The sequence below is a fragment of the Lithobates pipiens genome, unplaced genomic scaffold, assembly GCF_037356315.1.
Source record: "Lithobates pipiens isolate NorthernLeopardFrog02 unplaced genomic scaffold, aLitPip1_a1.2 Scaffold_23, whole genome shotgun sequence".
In the NCBI taxonomy this organism is placed as follows: Eukaryota; Metazoa; Chordata; class Amphibia; order Anura; family Ranidae; genus Lithobates; species Lithobates pipiens.
In genome coordinates, this window is record NW_027507785.1 from 289,600,793 (window position 1) to 289,622,883 (window position 22,091).

General features: G+C 41.9%; 1 protein-coding gene across 1 annotated transcript in view; it reads left to right on the forward strand.

The window, feature by feature from the left end:
* The window catches only part of STIL (STIL centriolar assembly protein), a 64,645-nt gene that overhangs the window by 35,111 nt on the left and 7,443 nt on the right, over window positions 1–22,091 (forward strand). The window contains exons 12-15 of the mRNA XM_077450291.1: window positions 1,727–2,707; window positions 6,925–7,066; window positions 13,852–14,077; window positions 21,216–21,387. Of these exons, the coding sequence (XP_077306417.1) occupies window positions 1,727–2,707; window positions 6,925–7,066; window positions 13,852–14,077; window positions 21,216–21,387 (1,521 nt within the window). The remainder of the gene's footprint in view (window positions 1–1,726; window positions 2,708–6,924; window positions 7,067–13,851; window positions 14,078–21,215; window positions 21,388–22,091) is intronic.

The window sequence follows — 22,091 nt, forward strand, 5'->3', positions numbered from 1 at the left end:
ACTTGCAGCGCACAGACTGTTTGTTTGTTTTTACCTTTAGTAAATCAACCCCATAGTTAGGAAATACTTTGACATCTTTGCCAATTTTAAACACAACATTATTCAGGATATACCAGTTTATTTCTCAATCCAACAGATTTCATGCCAGATTGATTGACAAGGAAAATACATGTTAAGCTCACATAAGTAAACAATATTTATAAACTATTTTGGCATATTAGAGGCTTGATAGGCGAACAATCCTGCCACTGGCGACAACTCGCTAGCAATGGGGTCGACTATTTTCCTTTTCCTGTGAAGTAACGCTTGCTGCTTTTTTGCAGTGAAAAATTTGAAGCATTCCAGGCCAGCAACCATTAGGAGGAGTCCTTCCTTTACCTAGACATTATGTCGCCAGTGGCAGAATCATTTAGTGGAGGTTGCCCTAAGGCCTCCTTCGCCAATGGACAGTGGCAAGAGACGGCCTACTATATTGCTGCAGCTGAGCCGACAACTGTGGCCGATCTGCCTGTACAAAGGAAATAGCAGACTGACTGGAGCTGAAGCTGTCTACTGTTCTTCGTATGTATTTACACATCGAACGGTTACCAGAGTTAACGACAGATACTTGTCCTTGGGTGCATATGTGTGCATCCAGAGTTGGGCATTTGTTCTTAAGTGCAGGTAGCAGCTGAATGCACAGATCAATGCAGACAGCTTATGGACCGCTTCAGCACCGGTCATTGTTTTGTACAGGCGGAGTGCCTGCAGCTGTCTGCAGCCACCTGTCTGCCTAGCTGCAGCAATATACTGTCTCTCTCCGCTGTTCATTCCTGTCTGCCCATATAGTGGGGGCATAACTTTTTTTTTTTTTTTTTTTCTTTTTTTGAGTTTTTTTGATTTTTTCTTTTTCTATAAGCTTTCTGTGATTTCCTTGACCACTAGGTGACACTGTTCACTGAAGTCTGTTGAAATGTCTGAATGACAAGAGGCAACTTATTAAGGGTGGCTGCAATCTTTGTGGGACATAAACACCAGTTATCTGTTTAATTTCAGAGTTACTAGAAAACAGATTTTTACTTGTAGAGCATTTTCTTCACTGTCATCTTTATTTGAAACCTCTTCTGTATTTGAGTCTTTTAAAATTGTTGCGTAAACTATTTTGTATTTTTGTGTAATAGACTTTAACAAAAAATAATAAATGCACATTTGTGTGTGTGCGTGTGCGCATTTTTTTAATTTTATTTATTTTTTTGTTGTTTCTGGAGCCTCTAAACCATTGCACCAGCAATCAGCAGATGGCTGGTGGCATGTAGGCCCTCTGCAGATTTGTCAGTGTATCTGTGTGCATGTATGTCCCATACAAGCATGCAGATACAATCGGAAAGGAAGTGCGAATGGCCTACCACAGCACTGTTGTAGTTCATTGAAACTTTCAAGCCGAGAACCGCAAAGGTGAGTGATTCGGCCAGGTGGCGGAAGCCCTGCTCGGCCGCTTTGAAATTAATTTAAAAAAATGGGCGGGGGGTGGGGAGAGGGTGAAGAAGGGGGGGGGGGGCCCCCCCACCATCTGTCAAATTGAGGAAGCTGGAGGGGGGGGAGCGGGGGCCAGTCCGTTCGTAGCATGTTACTTGCTCCACCCTGAAAATGGGTGTAACATGTTACAATATGTGAACTGGTCCTTTAACTTATTTTTGGCTGGCCAGAATGGTGAAATATTAAAACATTTTTAATCTTTTCAATACAGGCGACTAGAATCCACCCATCTGTACCTGAACTCTCTTTGGTATTCGGAAGTGTTGTAGAACCAAAACCTTCAGAGATCGGCAATAAAAAGAATCCTCCTTTCTCCTCAACACCAAACGTTGCAGACAACCAGTTTGTTACTACTTCTTATCCCCATAATGATTTATATAGGAAGGAATCAATACCAAAACCTGTGCCTGTTCCTTTCAAAGCTTCCAAACCCACAACTGCAAGACTGTCCAGGGGGAAGTCCTCTACAACTGACAAAACACATTTCCACAGCAATGGCCAGGCTAGAAGAAACTCCACAGCATCCTCCACTTCTTCCTCCTCTCTTTCCACGCCTCAAACTGGTTCATCCCCAGACACGTCTGTACACAAAGTCAAAGGCTCATCTGAACTTGACATAAGATGTGGCATCAGTGGACCTTGTCAAGAGCAACCACCACTGACATCTTCACCTTATTCGAGAAGGTCATCCTTGCCTCACTCTCCCAACCACAATGCAACCTTCCCCCTTCAGACAAAGCCACTTTCTGAAGCCCAAAAGCCATCACAGAATTTTGCTACTTGTCGCCATCAAACCAATATCTGCAGCGGTTGTGTTGGCATTAGTCCTGTTCCGTGCCATTCACCTACTTCCTGGCCAGCTGTGAGTCGCATCAGTCATCGGGGCCTGGAGAGCCCATCTGAACCTCCTGGAAATGTCATGCCATTTTATCAGAACATGCCATGTCCGAATGCTTGTTGCAGCCCTCTGTTAATGAACTGTGGCCGAACGGTGGGTTGTGCCACTCCAGCAGACGGTGCCAACTCTCCTAGCAGAAGAGACTCTTTGCCTGTAAATTCTTGCAGTTCAAACTCATGCATGGGTATGGCACCTCCTTCAGTTCCCGGACCTAGCGGCATGTTGGGATTGTCTGCAGAGGCCTACCAGCTATTAGCAGAGCAAGACAAGCAACTGAAACTTCTGCAAACTCAGGTGTGTGTGTGTGTGCACGTGCGTGTGCTGGTAAATCCTTGTAATCTGCATGTAGTAGATTAGACTGCTACATGCACAATAAATTCAACATAATGCCTTCCAGTAAAATTGATATTAAAGAGGAAGTAAACCCTGATGGGTTTACTTCCTCTTTTTTTCCCTGCAAAGGTAAAGCATAATGGACTACTATGCATCGCATAGTAGCTCATTATGTGTCACTTACCTGACACAGGAGCCAGCGAAGTCGCCGCTGTCCCCTGTAGTCCGCCGCATCCATGTTGCTTGTGGCGTCTCGCAGCTCCGACGAATCACAGCGGCGCAACCGCGATGACGTCACTCCCGCGCATGCGCACGGGAGTCGCGCCTCGCAGCTCCGCCGCTGTCATACGGCGAAGCCGCGATGACGTCACTCCCGCGCATGCGGACGGGAGTCGACAAATTTGGCAAATCCATTCTTGGATTTGCCGCATTTAGTGCGCCTGCGCGCCGCTGTCTACGGCGCATGCGCCGTAGACAGCGGTGCCCATTTTCGGGCAAATATCTCCTAAACCATATAGGTTTAGGAGATATTGCTTGGACCTACAGGTAAGCCTTAATCTAGGCTTACCTATAGGTCCAAGTTGTTTGGAAGGGTTTACTTCCTCTTTAATTACTAAATAGTGAAACCTTAACCTGGTGAGCTGTGCAGAGGTTGGTTTTTGGAAAGTGCTGTCATAGAGACCAATGCTATGTCTGTCACATGTCGTCATTCGAGAGACACTGAGGTTGATTTTGCTAAAACCGATGAACTCACAATCTGGGGCAGCTGTTCATGGTAGCCAATCGGCTTCTCACTTCAGCTTGTTCAATTAAGCTTTGACAATTAAACCTGGAAGCTGATTGATTTCTATGCAGAGCTGCACCCGATTTTTCGTAACACCCCTCCCCCCCAAAAGAGTATTCATGTAATTGCCATACCCATTTTTGCCTGCAGCGGTAGATATTCACCTAAGTGACTTCACATAAATCTGTTGCTCGACACTGCCATCTTTGTTGTAGCCAAAGCAGATCCAGAAATCGCAGAGCCGTCACTTTTGTGACACTGCAGAAATCTCACAGGGTAGCACTTTGTAGGGCATTGCATCATAGCAGCTCCTAAATTACATCAATACTAAAATCACTTCAAATAACGAATGAAGCCTTTGTAAGTCTGTAGATGCCAGGCATATCCCTAGGAGCAGCTCTTCAATACCTTTTAGTAAAAATTGGCCAGGCGTTCCTTGGGGTATTTTCCTCTGTCACAGGGAGCGATTTGAGATCACACCAGGCTTCTCAGGCAGTAGGTTTCAGCTGTGCTGACGTCCGGTTAGGAAGGGGGAAACACCTGTGTGCTCCAGAGAACCTCTGGCATTGCTGGTAGTGCTGAAAGGGAAAGGTGTGTGTGTGTGTGTGTGTGTGTGTGTGTGTGTGTGTGTGTGTGTGTGTGTGCGCTTTTTCTTCCTCCCCCCTTTTTTATTTATTTTTTTATGGACCAAGTACTGGGATTGTCATTCCTTATCCTGGCTTCATTACCTGAAGGGTTAAATGCTCGTTAACTGTTAGGGGGGAATGTAGTGTAAGAGGCTCTATTGCTTTACCATAGTCCCTGCTTGCACCACTTTCCTCTTCTCCAATGCTTTGAGTTGTGGGCGGTCCCTTGGCATACAATGTAGAACTATCAGGTCTGCATTGTATATAATGTCCTTTTCAAACAGTGTTGATGCTGCGCTGTTAGTATAAATGGTCTTGCTGTGATCAATTCTTACAACAGGCCGTATTGGTGCGTGTATACATATATAATAATTTCAGAAAACTGTTTTTCAATATTCATATTCTGATAATTCTTACCCGTGTGTGTGTGTATCCATGAACATACAAATTCTTGATCAGTGCAAACCGTGCTTGTGCAACGTAATCATGACTGGTAGGCAGAATATGAATGTTGAATAGCATTCATATACCTACTAAATGTGGATTCACACACGCGGATAAGAATTATCAGAATATTTATGTTGAATAACATGGTTTGTTTTTTGAAATCTACACACACACGCACCCCAGTATAATTACCGTACCAATAATAGAGGTCATGTTTACCTACTCTGCACAACAATTTTTGCACAGAAAGGTCCCTTGCCACCTCTTCTGAGAGTCCACCTGCCAGTGCTGTCAGCTTCTCCTTCACCCAGGTTCCTCCTTAGCAAGTTGGGTGTTAAGGAGGTAGTGCTGCTGAGCAGGGTTGTGTGCGTATATAGATAATCACAGGCTTACTTATAAACCAGTCTTTCTCACTATGATGGAGAAAGACAGACATTCAAAATAAACAGCCATGCAGTTTTTTGACTAGAAATGCATGCAAAAGATCCTAACGCGTTTCAACTCCTGTTGAGTCCTCTTCAGGGGATAAATGGCATAATGAAGCACTACAATGTAAATATAGATGTATTTTACAACAATACTTGACAGTCAAAAATACCAAAACAATTACAAAGTTCTTGTGCCATCATAAAGCACAGATTTGTAAATAAATGATTTGGTTGGAATAAGCATGTTAGTTTCACAGTGAGCATTCAATTAAATGCAAAGGATGCAAAAAAGGCAAACGGGCTACAAGAAAAACATAAAAAAAATAGAAGCAAGCAATTGAACATTCATAAATTAAAGAACACTAAGGACTTTGTGTATTATAACTTACACAAGTATGAAGACAAATCCTTCATGCAAAGTACCATATTGGTTCTTTTTCTTGTAGCCTCTTTGCCTTATTTGCATCCTATGCATTTATTTAACGCTAGCTGTTAGACTGGCCAAAACAAGTTTGCTTATTCCAACCAAGTACTTTTATAAAGAATCTGCTATATGATGGTACAAAGACTAAATGTTTTGGTATATTATTTTTTTTTTTGTCATGTATTGTTCTAAAATATATCTGTTTACATTGTAGTGCTTCATCGTGCTATTTATCCCCTGAGGAAGACTCTACGGGAGTTGAAACACGTTGATCTATTGCATGCATTGCTAGTCAAAAAGTGTGTTTTTATTATTTGAATGTCTTTTCTGTCTTTCAGATTTGTTAATATTTTATCTTTTGTAAAAATTTTAATTTCTGTACATATACGTCGGCAGTTTAAAGATGGTATCCATCTTTTGAGCCAGTGGATTCGCCACGAGATCAGTTGGCGGCGGTAGAGGGTCCAGTCGCTCTCCGCTGCTTACTGGAACCGTCGGCGGAGGCGATCGGGACCTGTCCGTGGCTGGGTATGGAGATGAGTGAGGGGAAGATGGCCAACACTCATCTCCATACTATAGCAGGTCGGAAGTCCAAATAAGAGCTCCGAGGACTTTTTGACCTCAGATCTCATATTTAAGAGGACCTGTCATGGTTTTTTTTCTATTACAAGGGATGTTTGCATTCCTTGTAATAGGAATAAAAGTGACCCAATAATTTTTTTTTTTTTTATAACTGTGAAAAAATAAAATCCATGTAAAATAATAATAAAAAAAAAAGTTTTAAAGCGCTCATTCCTGACGAGCTCGTGCGCAGAAGAGAACGCATACGTGAGTAGTGTCCGCATATGAAAATGAAACCACCCATGTGAGGTATCGCCACAATCGTTAGAGTGAGAGCAATAATTCTAGCCCTAGACTTCCTCCAACTCAAAACATGCAACCTGTAGAATTTTTTTTTTTTTTAAACCTCGCCTATGGAGATTTTTAAGAGTAAAAGTTTGTTGCCATTCCACGAAGCATGACATGTTGGGTATCAATTTACTTGGCGTAACATCATCTTTCACAATATAACAAAAAAAAATTGGGCTAACTTTACTGTTGTCTTATTTTTTTATTTTTATTTTTTTATTCAAACAAGTGAATTTTTTTCCAAAAAAGTGCGCTTGTAAGACCGCTGCGCAAATACAGTGTGACAAAGTATTGTAATGACCGCCATTTTATTCTCTAGGGTGTTAGAACAAAAGGGGAGTTTACTCCTATTTTACGTAAATATGCTGATACAGTGGGTTTTAGCCCTTTGACTCATTGTCATGAAAAAAAAAAAAGTACTGAGGCACGAGAGCAAGGCAACTATCATTTTTAAAAGGTCAGCAGTAAGGCATCCATATATTTTACATATGTTTCCTTTTTAGGAAAAAAAAAAAAAGCTTGTGTGTGTGTGTATATATAATTTTTTTGTTTTCCTGCAGATCCAGCGGTTGCTTGAAGCCCAGGCTGCTCGAGGTGATTCCAGACCTTCGCGATCCGAGAAAACAGCAGAATCTGTGGCCACGGAGACTGAGAGGTCTGAACCAGTGCGGAAGACCAGTGTGAGCATTGCTGTCGGCACAGGTAGCAACCTCTTCTCTTTTTGCCCGTGTTAATGGTCAGTGACCGTGTATATAAAATATTAGGATATGCTGGGCTGAAGCTGTACATTATAGGAGGGGCAGCCCAGGGGATCAATAGCAAGCCAAAAGGCATTGTCATTTTTGGCACAGTCAGGACAGGAGCCTCTACTGGTGCCTACTGGGGACATCGCCTTCCACAATGGTTTTTCAGCTTTAATAAAGTTTGCACCTCTTTTATGAAAGTATGTGTTCACAAAGTGTCACCTAGTGCTGAATGTGTAGGCTGGGGTGATGAAGGCTAATAAAGTGCTATGTTAGGAAATGAATATTAAGTATTATGATCTCTTTAACATGCATGAGAATAATATGGTGTCTGACTGTCTTAAGGGTTTTAAGAGCCCTTTCACACTGGCAGTGCCCGAAAAACGCTTGTAAAACCAGCGTTTTTCGAACACTAGCGGGGCTCTTTTAACCCCTGCTAGTGGCCAAATAAAGGGTTAAAGGCACCCACAAAGGGCTGCTGCCAAAAGCGCTTTGCAGGCTTTTGGAGGTGCTTTCCATTGATTTCAATGGGAAGGGGAGCTTTAGGAGAGGTGTATTCACCGCTCCAAAAGCGCTGCAAAGAAGCTGCTTGCAGGACTTTTTTTTTTTTTTTTTTAACGCCCTGCCTGCGCAACGCCAATGTGATTGCTATGGTGTGCATCACTGCTAGGCAGGGTGGATAAAAATAGCTGATTTAAAAAAAAAAAAGAAGAAATGTTATATTTTTTTTAATTTTTTTTTTTTTTAGCACATTTTATTTTAATATCCTTTTGAGTAAAAATCTAAAGATAGGAAAAAAAAAACAATTTAAAGTGGTTGTAAACCCTTACAACCAACTTTGACCTACAGGTAAGCCTAGATTAACCACTTCCCGACCAGCGCACGACGATGTACGTCGACAGAATGGCACGGGCAGGCATATTGGCGTACATGTACGTCCAATATTCGTTGCCGCCGTGCCATCGGGAGCGTGGCGCGCTCCCGCGCTGGTCGGGACCCCCGTGAGTCCGGTCACGGGACCCGCGGACTCGATCGCCGCGGGCATCCCCGCGATCGTCTCACGGAGCGGCCGAATGGAGGAAATGCTGTATAAACATTTTCCCATTCTGCCTAGCAACTAGTGACGCTGATCTCTGCTCCATGTGATTGGAGCAGAGATCAGTGTACACTAAATGACAGCCCAACCCCCCCACAGTTAGTAACACACCCCTAGGAACACTTAACCCCTACACTGCCACCCACTGGTTAACCCTTTCACTGCCAGTGTCATTTACACAGGAATCACTGCATTTATATAGCAGTGATTACTGTATAAATGACAATGGTCCCAAAAATGTGTCAAAAATGTCCGATGGGTCCCCCACAATGTCGCAGTCACAATAAAAATCGCAGATCGCCGCCATTACTAGTAAAAAAAAAAAATAATAAAAAATTATTAATAAAAATGCTATAAAACTATCCCTATTTTGTAAACGCTATAACTTTTGCGCAAACCAATCAATAATCGCTTATTGCGATTTTTTTTTTTTTTTTTTTTTTTTTTTTTTTTTTTTTTTTACCAAAAATATGTAGAAGAATACGTATCGGCCTAAACTGAGGGAAAAAATTTTTTTTTTATATATTTTTGGGGGATATTTATTATTACAAAAAGTAAAAAATAATGCGTTTTTTTTCAAAATTATCGCTCTATTTTTGTTTATAGCGCAAAAAATAAAAACCGCAGGGGTGATCAAATACCACCAAAAGAAAGCTCTATTTGTGGGGAAAAAAGGACGTTAATTTTGTTTGGGAGCCACGTCGCACGACCGCGCAATTGTCAGTTAAAGCGACGCAGTGCCGAATCGCAAAAAGTGGTCTGGTCTTTGACCAGCAAATTGGTCCGGTCTGAAAGTGGTTAAGGCTTACCTGTAGGTCCAAGAAATATCTCCTAAACCTACACGGTTTAGGAGATATTTGCCCAAAAACCGGCACCGCTGTCTATGGCGCATGCGCCGTAGACAGTGGTGCACTGAGCGCGCTGCGGCCAACGGCGATATGCCGCGAGTGGCGGCTCCCGTGCGCATGCGTGGGAGTGACTGCTTCGCCGAATGACAGCGGCGGAGCGGCGAGACCCACAAGAAGATTGATGCTCTGGACTACAGGGGACAGCGGTGACTTCGTTGGCTCCTGTGTCAGGTAAGTGACACATAATGGACTACTATGCGATGCATAGTAGTCCATTATGCTTTACCTTTGCAGGGAATGAAAGAGGAACTAAACCCATTAGGGTTTACTTCCTCTTTAAGGTACATTAATAATCTTAGTTCACCGTGACATGAAGCTTAGTTATGTAGCATGAGGCTGTATATTCTGCAATATTTACATTTTTGGTAAACTCATTCAATGATTCCAAGCTCTGCAAGCTGAGATAACATGCACTGCATTGATGCATTCACTCAATTTCACAGTAACCTTGAGAAAGTTCAGGAATATTCCTTTATCCCATTATCTTGCAAATCTATGTACACTACAAACTGTATGATTGAATCAGTTCTGATATCACTGTTTTACTAACCTGTCAGTTTATTCTAAATTGCAAACAAAATTGAGTTTTCCTAATATTTAAAGATTCTAACTAACAGCATGAATAAGAGCACCTGTCATTTTCAGATCCACCATGGCAGCACCTGTTAGCGGGCATCCACTCACCTGCTGTCGACACATTCCTCTTCTTGTTGTATCACTGCCACTTCACCAGCCGTCCCATTAGGCCGGGTTCACACCGCTGCGATGCGGGAACGCCGCGAATCCGCGTTTTTTTTTCCGCATCGCATTACTCCCGCCGGCAGTTCACACTGCCCTATGCGGACGGCTGGGAGTGTCAATGATATGTTAATGACACCCCCAGATCCGTCCGCATATCGCAGTGCGATCTGCCGACTCGCACAGGAATCGGATCGCATGGTGTGAACCCCCATGCGATCCGATTCTGTTGCGGACCAAAAAAGGGTCCCGTGCGAGTTTGCTGCGGGAGCGATGCGAATTCAGCCATACTATCTGTATGGCTGAACTCGCATCGCTACGGAGATCGGATGTGATTTGCGGTGCGAATCACATCCGGATCTCCCCCCGCAGCAGTGTGAACCCAGCCTTAAAGTGAATGGGACTGTCGGTGACTCAACAGCGGGTCAGAGGAGGAGCCGCTGCAGGACAGAGATGACAGTTGCTCTTTAAAAATTCTGATTTAAATTCAATCCACCCTGCTCCTAGAAATGCTTTTCATTTTCCCACATAACTATATTACTGACCTGGAAAATGCAGACAAGTACTTCTGATTTTCTGGAGTTTAGGATTGCCAGGGATGTATTCCGTTAAAGTGCATGTCTGGGCAAACATATTTCCCCATGGCTTGCCTCTTGTAAACACAGTACAGAATAATGCATGTCAATCTGCCTGACATTCATTGAGCTTATTTCCTTTCCACTCCCACCTTTGCACTGAAATACGTAATATCAGTCCTACCTAATTCACCTCTAAGCTTAGATCCCCATCCCCTTTTATGGTATGGTGATGAGAATAGCAGGTGTTCTGTAGTCTGAATCAGGAGAGCAGCCTAGAACGGCTGCTACTTGTTCTTAGGACAAGGTAGTGTTATTGGCAGGTAGGGTTGCACTGATGCCGCTATTGGCAAGTATTTGTACTTGTTCACCTTCCAAATTTGCACTCTGGAGCGGTGCGGGAAACAGCATGTGATTCGGACAGGAATCGCACCGCTTTTTTGTTAAAATCACATGCGATTCTTTGCAGTGCGTTTTAGAGCCCATTCATTTTGTATGGGCTTAAATCGCACTGCACGAAAAAAAATGGGTAATTGGTATCGGTGAGAGCCTTTTTAAAAAGTATCGATACTCGATCTTAAAATTATGGCATCTGTGCATCCCTGCTGGCAAGATCACCAGACTAGTAAAAGAAAAAAGCCTGAAAAAGGAAAACAAATGCAGCCACCACATTGAAGTACTGGTAAACTGCAATATTACATTTTTGTCATTGGGTTAAGCTATGCTTTTTACACAACTTCCACCCAGCATTCCCACTTTTTTACTTTTTTTTTTTTTTTTTTTTCAAATTTAAAGCTGAGCTCTACCCAAAAGAGTTCCGTTTTTTTTTTTTTTTAAAGCCTCCTTCCCCCTTATCCCCTCCTCCTTTAGGCAATGGCACTTTTTGGGGTGGCGAGGACCTGGTTTTGACAGATACCGGCTCCCACTTCTGCTCCAACCACCTAGGCGATCTGAGCAGACGTTCTCCCTCCCTGTAGTCTTTTGGGGCCATTCATGCAGCACGGCGGGTACCCGTCTACAAGCTGTCGCAGCCCGGTGCCCACAGTTGAGATGCTGGGGGCAACACTAATGGAAAGAACGGCTCGGATGAGCAGATGACTGGATCCTGGGACAGGCAAGTGTCTGTTAAAACTCAGCAGCTACAGATTTGGTAACTGCTGACTTTTAGTAAACCCCAATTTGAATGAAATTCCTCTTTAATCAATTTAGAAAAATGAGTTAGTTTTCGGTGAAATATTTTTTTAAATATAAATGTGTTTAGTTCTGAGGTGTACAAAATGGCCACCAGATGTCACTATAGTCACTTTTTTCTTGGCCTATAATGTTTCTGCTGTGTGACCTGACCGGATCTTCATTTAGCCAAGTCACTACTTGTCAGTTTCCAGCACTGGGGATTTGCCAGCATAGCTTTTATTTAATCTCCCTGAATAATTTCTATACATATATATTTCCTTATGGAAGCCAAATGTGTAAGTAAGTAGTCGGTGCATTTCTAAATAAGGATGAAAGGGAATTATCTCTTAAAGCAGTTGGTTAGATTTCAACGGTCATTTTTGTTATTTTATAAAGTGATAGCAAAGACCTGACTGCCTTGTTCCTGTAACTGCTTCATCTTGTTTTTCTTCCACCCCAGATATTTATAGATGTATAGGTGATGGAGACATAGTGTGGGAGCCAGAACTGATATTGTGAAATTTTATATAATCATCCATGTCTGGGAGGACAATAATTTCAGGCAGCTCCCTGTTAAATCGGTTGTTCACCTTTTTTTTTTTTTTTTTTTTTTTTTACACAAAGTCTACAGCTACAAATCCTGTAGCTGCTGACTTTTAATAAAAGGACACTTGCCTGTACAGGGACTCAGTGCTTTCCTCACCTGGGCTGGTTCTTTACTAGCCTTTGGCTTCCTGGTACCAGCATCCCAACTGAGGGCAGCTGACTATGCGGCTTTTGGTTTCACAGCTGGCTGCGTATGTGCAGGTCGCATCGCGAATTGGTCCCCCATGCTTCTGTGATGGGGGTGGGCAGCTTTCTAACCAATCTGAGTGGGGTTGGGTACCTGTCAAAACTTGGTACCTGCTCCCCTTCCCCTTTTGGGTGGCGTTCCGTCTTAAAATGTGTATGCGTTAACATGCACGGGAGTCGCATAATTCACCCCCCCCCACAAAAGTTTTCCATACCCTTGTGGTAAAAGGTTGCCTTGCTTACTGATCACAAGGTAGGTTAAGAGAATTATATATATATATATATATATATATATATATATATATATATATATATATATATATATATATATATATATATATAGTAAAGTAGGTATAAAGTGTGTATGTATATTAATATTACACACTTTCAATAAAAAAAAAGTGTATATATAAAACAAAAATCTCATTGAGTCTAAAAAAAATAGTAGTGGTCGCATGACTGCTATAATCTTGTTTCTTAGTCTCCTTAGCAAACGCTATGGACAGAGAGATATATGAGCACTTCTTGTAATGTCATCACCTACTTAGAATTACCAACCTCATCTGACAGTGCTAAAACTGTTTTTATTAATATGGCAATAGGCTTTAACAGGCGGGAGCCACATGTATGTGTACAGGCAGCATGCTGTCACTGTTTACATTCAGGAGACGGTCGGACAGGTCTCTGATCACATGACCAATGTGACAGCCAGTCAGTGATTACATGATCCGGAATACTAGAAAACACCTCGGGCATTATTCATCTCCCCCTTTTTAAAGTAGAACTTTAGGCAAAACTTTCTTTTTCATTTTGGATAGTTTTTTTTTTTTTTATTGTTCTTTTTTTTTTTCCCTTTTGCAGAGATTTCCCTTCACTTCCTGTCCCATAAACAAATGGGAAGTGAGAGGAAATACCTGAAAATTAAGGAAATTTCATGGGACCCCCAGGTCATCAGAACTAGTGTCCCCATTGCAAGATTTCCCCTCTATTACTTTTCTGGGGACAACCCGAGATTTGGGATTTTCTTTTACTTTCAATGATTATGGTAAACGGGACAAAGAGAAGGGGAATCTCCTTAACGGGGACACAGTAATGAAAACTGACAGGTGTTCTAATCCATCTCTAGTCTATCCAAAAATAAGAACTAAGAAATGAAATGATGGGTAGGATAGCTGACTTTGCATCAACCACCAGGTGACCTCTGTTCTTCTGATTATTAAAGTAAAGGTTTATTATACTCCTACACAGTTATAATGTGGATTGTTGCATAATGCTAATTATGATGGGTTCTCTTTAAGCCTCCTTGCAATCAACAGGTGGCCCTCTGGCTCCTAAGGTTCTGTAGCGAGTTTACTTCTAATAATTTACTTTCTATAAGATCAAACCTATATACAGTATGACTCAGTGCTGATCTGTATGTGTTTCAGTGAGGAGTGCTGAACAGTGCTGTCTCTGCTTGCAGGTGCCAGTCTTTTTTGGAACCCCCCTCCATGTCCTGAGGAAGAGGAGTCCCTGAACAAACAGGATGAGTCTGAGCTTTGTAATGAGCTGACTGCTGCTGTGAACAATGAGCAAGATACAAGCAACACCACCATTTCTTCCTCCTTAAAAGCCGTGGACATTTACAGCTTTGCAGAGAGCAGTCAGCTGACAGACAGCGCCGGCCATTCTCCTCCTGCACTGCCGCTGTGAGTATCTCTGCGTTCTGCAAACTCCTAGTGCTAACCATTTAGACTGTAATGTGACCGTTCCTGGACTACATATGATGGAGATCTTTAGATTCATTTGTTGTGTATGGCCTATTATGTTCATTAATAGCACTTAGACTATTCCGTTTTGGGTGGATGTTGGTGAGTTGATGGACTTCTTATCTTAAGGGGCTTTAGAGACAATTGTTCTCCAATAAAGTTCCTGGTTTCACACACACCTATAGCAGTCTTCATAAAAGGACATGTCTCTTGTCGTCAGTTTCTGCACTTGTTGCCCCGTATAAAAATGCAGCGGAAGGGGTGAGACTTATTTGCTTGATTTCATGAAGGGGGGGCATTCTGAAAGTCATGGGGGAGCATATTACTGTAGCTCTTAAGTGAGAGAGGGTGAGTTAGACGTGTCTCTTCCAGTAGAAGGGTTTTCCTTTCCATTATTTGATATGTTTGTGGTACACGGATGATCTCATCCTATGGATGTGGAAAGCAAAACTGATTGATCGCATGTCTTGTAATTCTCTGGACAGCCGTGGTTGATGTAAAATTTTCCCCTAATATCGGTGTGGAAGTTGCGCAGCCATAAATTTTTAATTTTGAATTAAGAGCAAGTGTCGGCAAAACTGCCATACAAGAATTTCACACCGCTCTGTTATCTTTTGTGACAACCATGACTCCATCTGGTGTGTTCTGAACCTTTTTCATTGCTTTTTATTTTTTTATTTTTTTATTTTTTTTTATTTTTTAATCACGATCATACTTTTACAGTGTCTTTCACTATCCAGTTTGAGTGGATTTGTCACTGCGAGGAGTGTAGCTAGTCTGTGAATTGGAGGTTAACCACTTGCTTACTGGGCACTTAAACACCCCTCCTGCCCAGACCAATTTTCAGCTTTCCGTGCTCTCACACTTTGAATGACAATTACTCAGTCATGCAACCCTGTACCCAAATGAATTTTTGTCCTCCCCCCCCCCACAAATAGAGCTTTTTTTTGGTGGTATTTGATCACCTCTGGGGTTTTTATTTTTTAAGACCGAAAATTTTGAAAAAAAACACGCATATTTCTTTGTTTCTGTGACAGAATTATGCAAATTTATTTTTCTTCATAAATTTTGGCCACAATTTATACTGCTACATATCTTTGGTAAAAATAACCCAAATTAGTGGATATTATTTGGTCTTTGTGAAAGTTAGAGAGTCTACAAGCTGTGGTGCGAATTGCACAAAATTGATCACACCTGATGTACTGGTGGCCTATCTCACTTCTTGTGACCCGAACAAGTCAGGAAAGTACAAATACCCCCCAAATTACCCCTTTTTGGAAAGTAGACATTCCAAGGTATTTAGTAAGGGGCATGGTGAGCTTTTTGATGTTGTCATTTTTTTTCCCACAATTCTTTGCAAAATTAAGATTTTTTTTTTTTTTCACAAAATTGTCATTGTAATAGGTTATTTCTCTCACGTGGCATGTGTATACCCCAAAAAATTCTGCTACTCCTCCTGAGTATTACGATGCCACATGTGTGGGACTTTTTCACAGCCTGGCCACATAGAGGCCCAACATGCAGGGAGCGCCATCACGTGTTCTAGGAGCATAAATTACACATCTAACTTGTTGACTACCTATTACACTTTTGAAGGCCCTGGAGCACCAGGACAATGACAGGTGGCACTAATACGTGGCACCGATGGCACTAATAAGTGGCATTGTGGCACTGACGACAGATGGCACTATGTGGCACTGGGGGCAGGTTGCACTGGGGAGGATGGCACTACGGCCGCTGCAGCCGTTGATCTCTCCCTTTTCACACGCTGTCTGTGTGAGGAGGGAGAGCGACGCTGAGAGATGATCTCATATGTTTACATATGAGATCATCTCACATTGGACACGCCGATCGCGCTGTGATTGGCCGTTTACAGCGATCTGTGACTGGCTGTGTCCGAGGGACACGTCCAGCACAGAACTTCCCCAATGCGCGCTCGCAGGAGCGCGCATTGCGGAAGTAAACAGGAGGCCGTTCAGGAACAGCCTCCCGGCAGTTATTGTCCGCTCTGCAGCCATATTTCGGCTATAGGGCGGGCGCGAAGCGGTTAATGACATAACGTGATATAGCTGCAACTAACAATTATTTTCATAATCTATTAGTTGGCCGCTTTATTATTAAGATCAATCGGATAATATGGAATCGTGTCCCATAGGAAACCATGTTACATAAACTGTAGTGTGTTTCTGCAAAAAACGCATAGGTGTGAACCAGGCCTTAGACGTTTAGTAGCAGCAGCATGCTTTTTTTTTTTTTTTTTTTTTTTTTTTTTTTTTTCGCCTGTCATAATGGGGATAAAAAAACAAAAATTAGCCCTTTATACCAAAAAAAGAGCAGATAATTGCTACTATAAGGGATTCATTTATACTGTGAAAAAGTGAAAGTAATGTATATTACTTCTATCGGATATATATAATAAATACACCCAGAAGTAGGATATATGGGCCATTTTAACAAGGGGTCAGACATGAAGGATGGAATGGAGATGTAAATCTTTTATATTAAAGCAGTACTAAAAGCTGAGACTTTTTTTTTTTTTTTTTTCCCATGGATATGAACATTTTTAAATATAATTCACAATACTGGTATTAGTTTACTTTAAATGTAATTGTAATGCCTTCTATTAGTTCCAGTCTATCAGCCTCCACCTTCTCTGGGTTCAGATGCTGATCTTCCCTGCACACAGCCTTTCAAGCGATTTTTTTTTTTTTTTTTTTATTATTTTACTTTTTTTATTATTATTACAAAGCACCATGTTGTACTTACCTGCTCCTCCTCTTTTGGGGTGCCCCACCGGCACTTCTGGCTCCTCCTGCCTTCAGTGCCCCAATAGCAAGGTAAAAATAAACTTCTGCCTTTAGAACCACTCAATTCCTGCCAAGGACTACATGTCCCATGAAGCATTGCTCCTCATTCACAAGTTCTCAGGCACTTACTGACATGTATGGATGGTGTACTGAGCTGTATGTGTGCTTCACTGTATTTCCTGATAAGTAAACAAATGATGCATTCTCTATGCAGGCCAAGTAATCGTTTGGCCGATTAATCGATTATGAAAATAGTTGACATCGACTTTTTTTTTTTTTGGATTATTGGTTTCGTTGTTTCAGCCCTATAATGTGAGAAAGACGGAAGAATTATGTAGTTGTAGTATAGAGTATACAGTATAGGTGTAAAATGGAATCTTAAAATGACATTACAGATGTTTGACATCAGGGAACAGGAACAATTATACCTCCACCTTCTCATTCCATGCCTGGTTGCTCTTTTCTCATAGAACGGTCTTTAGGGATATAATAAATTTACAGTTAAAGGGAGTTTTGCATATTTTATTTTTTATTTTTTTTATGTTGCGTCATTCTGGTTGGGAAATCCTGTTATGGATGAGCTAGATATATGCAGTATTGTGCAACATTTTTAGGCAAGTGTAGAAAAGTGCTGTAAACTATCATAAATAGAAGTGTTTATTTTTATCAATTAACAAAATTGAAAGTAAAGGAAGAGAAATCCAAAATTGGTGACCACCCTTTGTCTTTAAAGCGGGAGTCCACCGGGACTCCGCGTTTTTTTTTTTTTTTTTTTTTTTTTTAAAGCCAGCAGCTACAAATACTGCAGCTGCTGACTTTTAAATAGTGACACTTACCTGTCCAGCGCGCCCGCGATGTCGGCACCCGAAGCCGATCGCTCGCTCGGCTGCCGGGTCCCGCCGCCATCTTGGGTATGGGAATCAGGAAATGGAGCCTTTCGGCTTCATTTCCCGGTTACCTACTGCGCATGCGCGAGCCGCGCGGCGCAATCCGGACGGTCCCCGCTGCCTCTGGGAGCTGTGTGTTTCCCAGCAGGCAGCGGGGCACTTGCTGAAGGGGGCGGGCGCTTGCGGAACGGGGGCGTAACCTACGCTCGTTCCGCAGAGAGCTAGCCCGGAAGTGGGTGCAGTTACCTGGATTATCCAGGTAACTGCACCCCCCTCCCCCCTGAAAGGTGCCGATTGTGGCGCCGGAGGGGGAGGGGATTCTGATGAGCGGAGGTCCATTTTAGGGTGGACCTCCGCTTTAATACCGCATCAATTCTTCTAGGTACACTTGCACACACTTTTTTTTTTTTTTTTTTTATGGAAGGAACACGCCAGGTAGGTTGTTCCAAACATGGGGAACTAACCACAGACCTTCTGTGGATTTAGGCTGCCTCCAGATCCTTTTGTCTCTTCGTGTAATCCCAGACAGACTCAATGATGAGATCGGGGCTCTGGGGGCCATCACTTCCAGGACTCCTTGTTCTTAGTGGCATTGGCTGTAAGTTTGGTGTTGTCCTGCTGCAGAATACATTTGGGGCCAATCGCACATCTCCGTCATGGTATTGCATGATGGCTAAATATCTGCCACGTTTATTCTGCAGCAGGACAATGACCCCAAACATACAGCCAATGTCAGTAAGAACTATCTTCAGGTAAAGAACAAGTAGTCCTGGAAGTGATCCTTTGGCCCCCCACAGAGCCCTGATCTCAATATCGAGTCTGTCTGGGATTACATGAAGAAAGAGAAGCATTTGAGGCAGCTTACATCCACAGACGATCTGTGCTTAGTTCTCCAAGATGTTTGGAACAACCTACCTACCAAGTTCCTTCAAGAACTGTGTGCAAAAAACAGTTTGCAAGGCAAAGGGTGGTCACACCAAATTTTTTATTTGATTTGAATTTCTTTTCTGTTTTATTTCTGTTTATTTACTTTCCATTTTGTTAATTGATTAAAAAAATAAAAATAAACTGACATTTCTATTTAGGAAAGCTTTCTTCATTTACAGCATTTTTTTCACACCTGCCTAAACCTATTGTGCTCTTTCCACACTTTATATTTAATAGGAGTTTATAAAAAAAAAAAAAAAAAAAAAAGTGTGGAAACGTTTGATGACATATTGGGAGTTATTTATGAAGTGCAATTTCACTTTGCACTAAAAGTGCACATGGAAGTGCAGTCACTGTAGATCCGAGGGGAAGATCTGAAATTAGGGGAAGCTCTGCTGATTTTATCATCCAATCATGTGCAAGCTAAAATGCTGTTTCCTTTGCATGTCCCCCTCAGATCTACAGCGATTGAACTTCCAAATGAATTTGTAGTGCAAAGTGGGTTTGCCTTTCGCAAATGACCCCCCCCATTGTGTATAATAATATCACATTCTACTAATAGAAAAAAAAAAAAGTATACGCTAAACCATATACCCACAGTTTATCCAGAAGAAGGCAAAAAGCCTTATAAAGCATAGTCCAATCATCCATCGGGAGGAAAAATCCTTCCTGATCCCTTAAGGCATTTGGATATTCCAGGGGTCAACAATTTGGTGTTCTGGTGTGATAATAAAAGTAAACCAGTTATATCCTGCATATTTAGGAAAGTATAAGGCTCCATGCATATTAGCTATAAAAAAAGTTCTAGGAGCAGGGAAAGGTGTGTGTGTGTGTGTGTGTGTGTGTTTTTTTTTTTTTTTTTGTTTTTTGCATTTTTTTGGGAGTGATTTGCCAGCAGAAAAAAGTGTGTGTGTGTGTGTCACGCTTGCGTAAGAAAACCCCTCCCACCCACATCTTGAAATGCCAGGTTGCTTATCTGCTGCAGACTTGGGCTGGGTGGATAATTTAACAAACAGAGAAAATGCTAATATTAATGACTCTGTAACCAGTTTTTTGTTTTCCATGCTATATTATGACCTTTCAATTGATAATGTTCTATTTCTAGTTCTAAGGTTTGAAATCTCATTTATATAGACTGAACGAAATGCAAGTAACATTTATAAATGGCCTTTACAAAGGGAAGCCATGCAGTGGTTTTGGATCATGTTTACAAGCGTATAAACTGATACATTTTCATTATTTATAATATTTCTTCTGCCAATAAAAAGCTAATGCAAGTTGCTTTTACAAGGTGGTTTCAAAAAGTTTTGAGACTAGTTCTGTTTACAAAGTACGTTATTCATCTATGTTTATACACTATCCCCTTCAAAATGGTCACCTTGCACAGCAATACAGCGCTCCTATTTCTGGAATGTGTCCTGGAAGTCGTCTTTTTGAAGCTTGTGACACACCTTCTGCTATTCGTACTGGATCTCTGCAATGGTATCAAAACAGCAACCTTTGAGCCCAGTTTTAACACAGAATTTCATGTTTGCTCTTTGTTCTAACTTGCCATCCATGATGAAATGGCAGAAGACGTAACGCACGTGGTCAGAATTGCACCAGTTGCAAAGCTCCCGATGTACGCAGGACAATGTCTTGACACACGGGTTTATGATATCGGTGCTCCCTGTCACTGTGTGTGCAGCCTTGTGCTGCCATCTTTTTCCATCTCAAAACTTTTTGTTACCACCTCATATGACCCTTGGAAGGACAATTAAAAAGCTGTGGTGTGGTCATTCTTTAAAATTAAACTAAAACTCACGTTTATAAAACACAGAAGTGTGCTTGACAAATATGCTTTGCTCTGCGCTGGCTTTGGGAACCTGAGGCCAGTGGAGAGCAATAGACCTATAATGTGTAGTGTAGGGAAGAAAAAGCCAGGATGGAGACCATCACATTACAGTCTCTCCTCAAATTCTGTTGCGTTCAGCAGAAGGAAATGTGAAGCGATGGAGGTTACACGTTGAGACTTTTTTATGACTTGGCTACAAAATTTGGGCTCTGATGTGTAACCCAGCATAGTATAATGGAGAGCAAAGTTTCTGTTGGAATAGGTGGTCCCATTCATGGCATTTGGGAGCAGCGGCTGTGTCCAAATTGACATGAATGGGACTGGCTGCACAGAGATGAATGGATCAACTGTGTATCCCCATATGAGTAAGACCTTACCTTGTAATCGCTTTTTAACTCCATACTGAACTTTAATTTTGGTATGCTGACAATAAACAGCAAGAACATCTGTAAATATTCATATGAAGTACCTTTTTAAAAGTTTGGGACACTGCAGTTTTTAAAATTTGTGTTAGTCCAATATCTCTTGGGCCAAAGTTTTAATAGCACAAGATGTGTTCTCATTGAAAACCTGCTTTAGTTTGTCTTTAAAGCTCACCATATGTGTTATTTTTCTCCTCTCAGTGTTGGTAATGCAAGGAACGAGCCTCTGTCTCATCTGCTGCATGATGGGCGATTGTCAGCTACTGCCAGCGGTTATGATGCATCTCAAGAGCACCATGGGAACCAAAAAAACTTGGATCATGAATTTTCTGTCCCCAGTGTGCCTCCAGAGAAGTTATATCAAGATTTACTTGTAAGTATATTGATATATTTACACTTGGAATACATTTTTGAACAGGTTGCTTAGGGGGAAAAAAAATTGCCCTGTATGGGCCTGATAGAATATGCGGACATTTATCAATTTTGTCACAAAAGGCAATAACAAACAGAGGAAGTGAGCCATAAATTCCTCCCTGAGGTTTTTTAACCTCCCTGGTGGTATTCCCGAGTCTGGCTCGGGCTGCAATTTCAGTACCACGAGCGGTAACCCCGAGCCAGACTCGGGATCGCATTGCTGGATACAGGGAGACTTGCTTACCTTGTCCCCTGGATCCAGCGATGTCCCCCCGTTTTTTGCGTGTGAGCCGTCCTCCGCTTGATTCACACAGTGCCCGAGTGCCGCCGAGCTCCGTTCCCTGCGACGTTACGACGCACGGGACCGGAGGTTGGCACCAAATTCAAAAAAGTAAAAACACACCATACACATACAGTACTGTATAAAAAAAAAGTACACATCCCCTTTGTCCCTAGTGGTCTGTGCAGTGCCCTGCATGCACTTTTATATTATAAATAGTTTTTTTCTGCCTGGAATTTGGAGATTGTCCATAACAACCAAAAAGTGTCCCTTTACGTCAAGTGATTTTATACCAGCTAGAAAACAGCGATAATTAGAATCACTTGCACAATTGAGCGATAGTGATTTGTGGGGAGATCCGTCATCACACTAAATCTAAATCT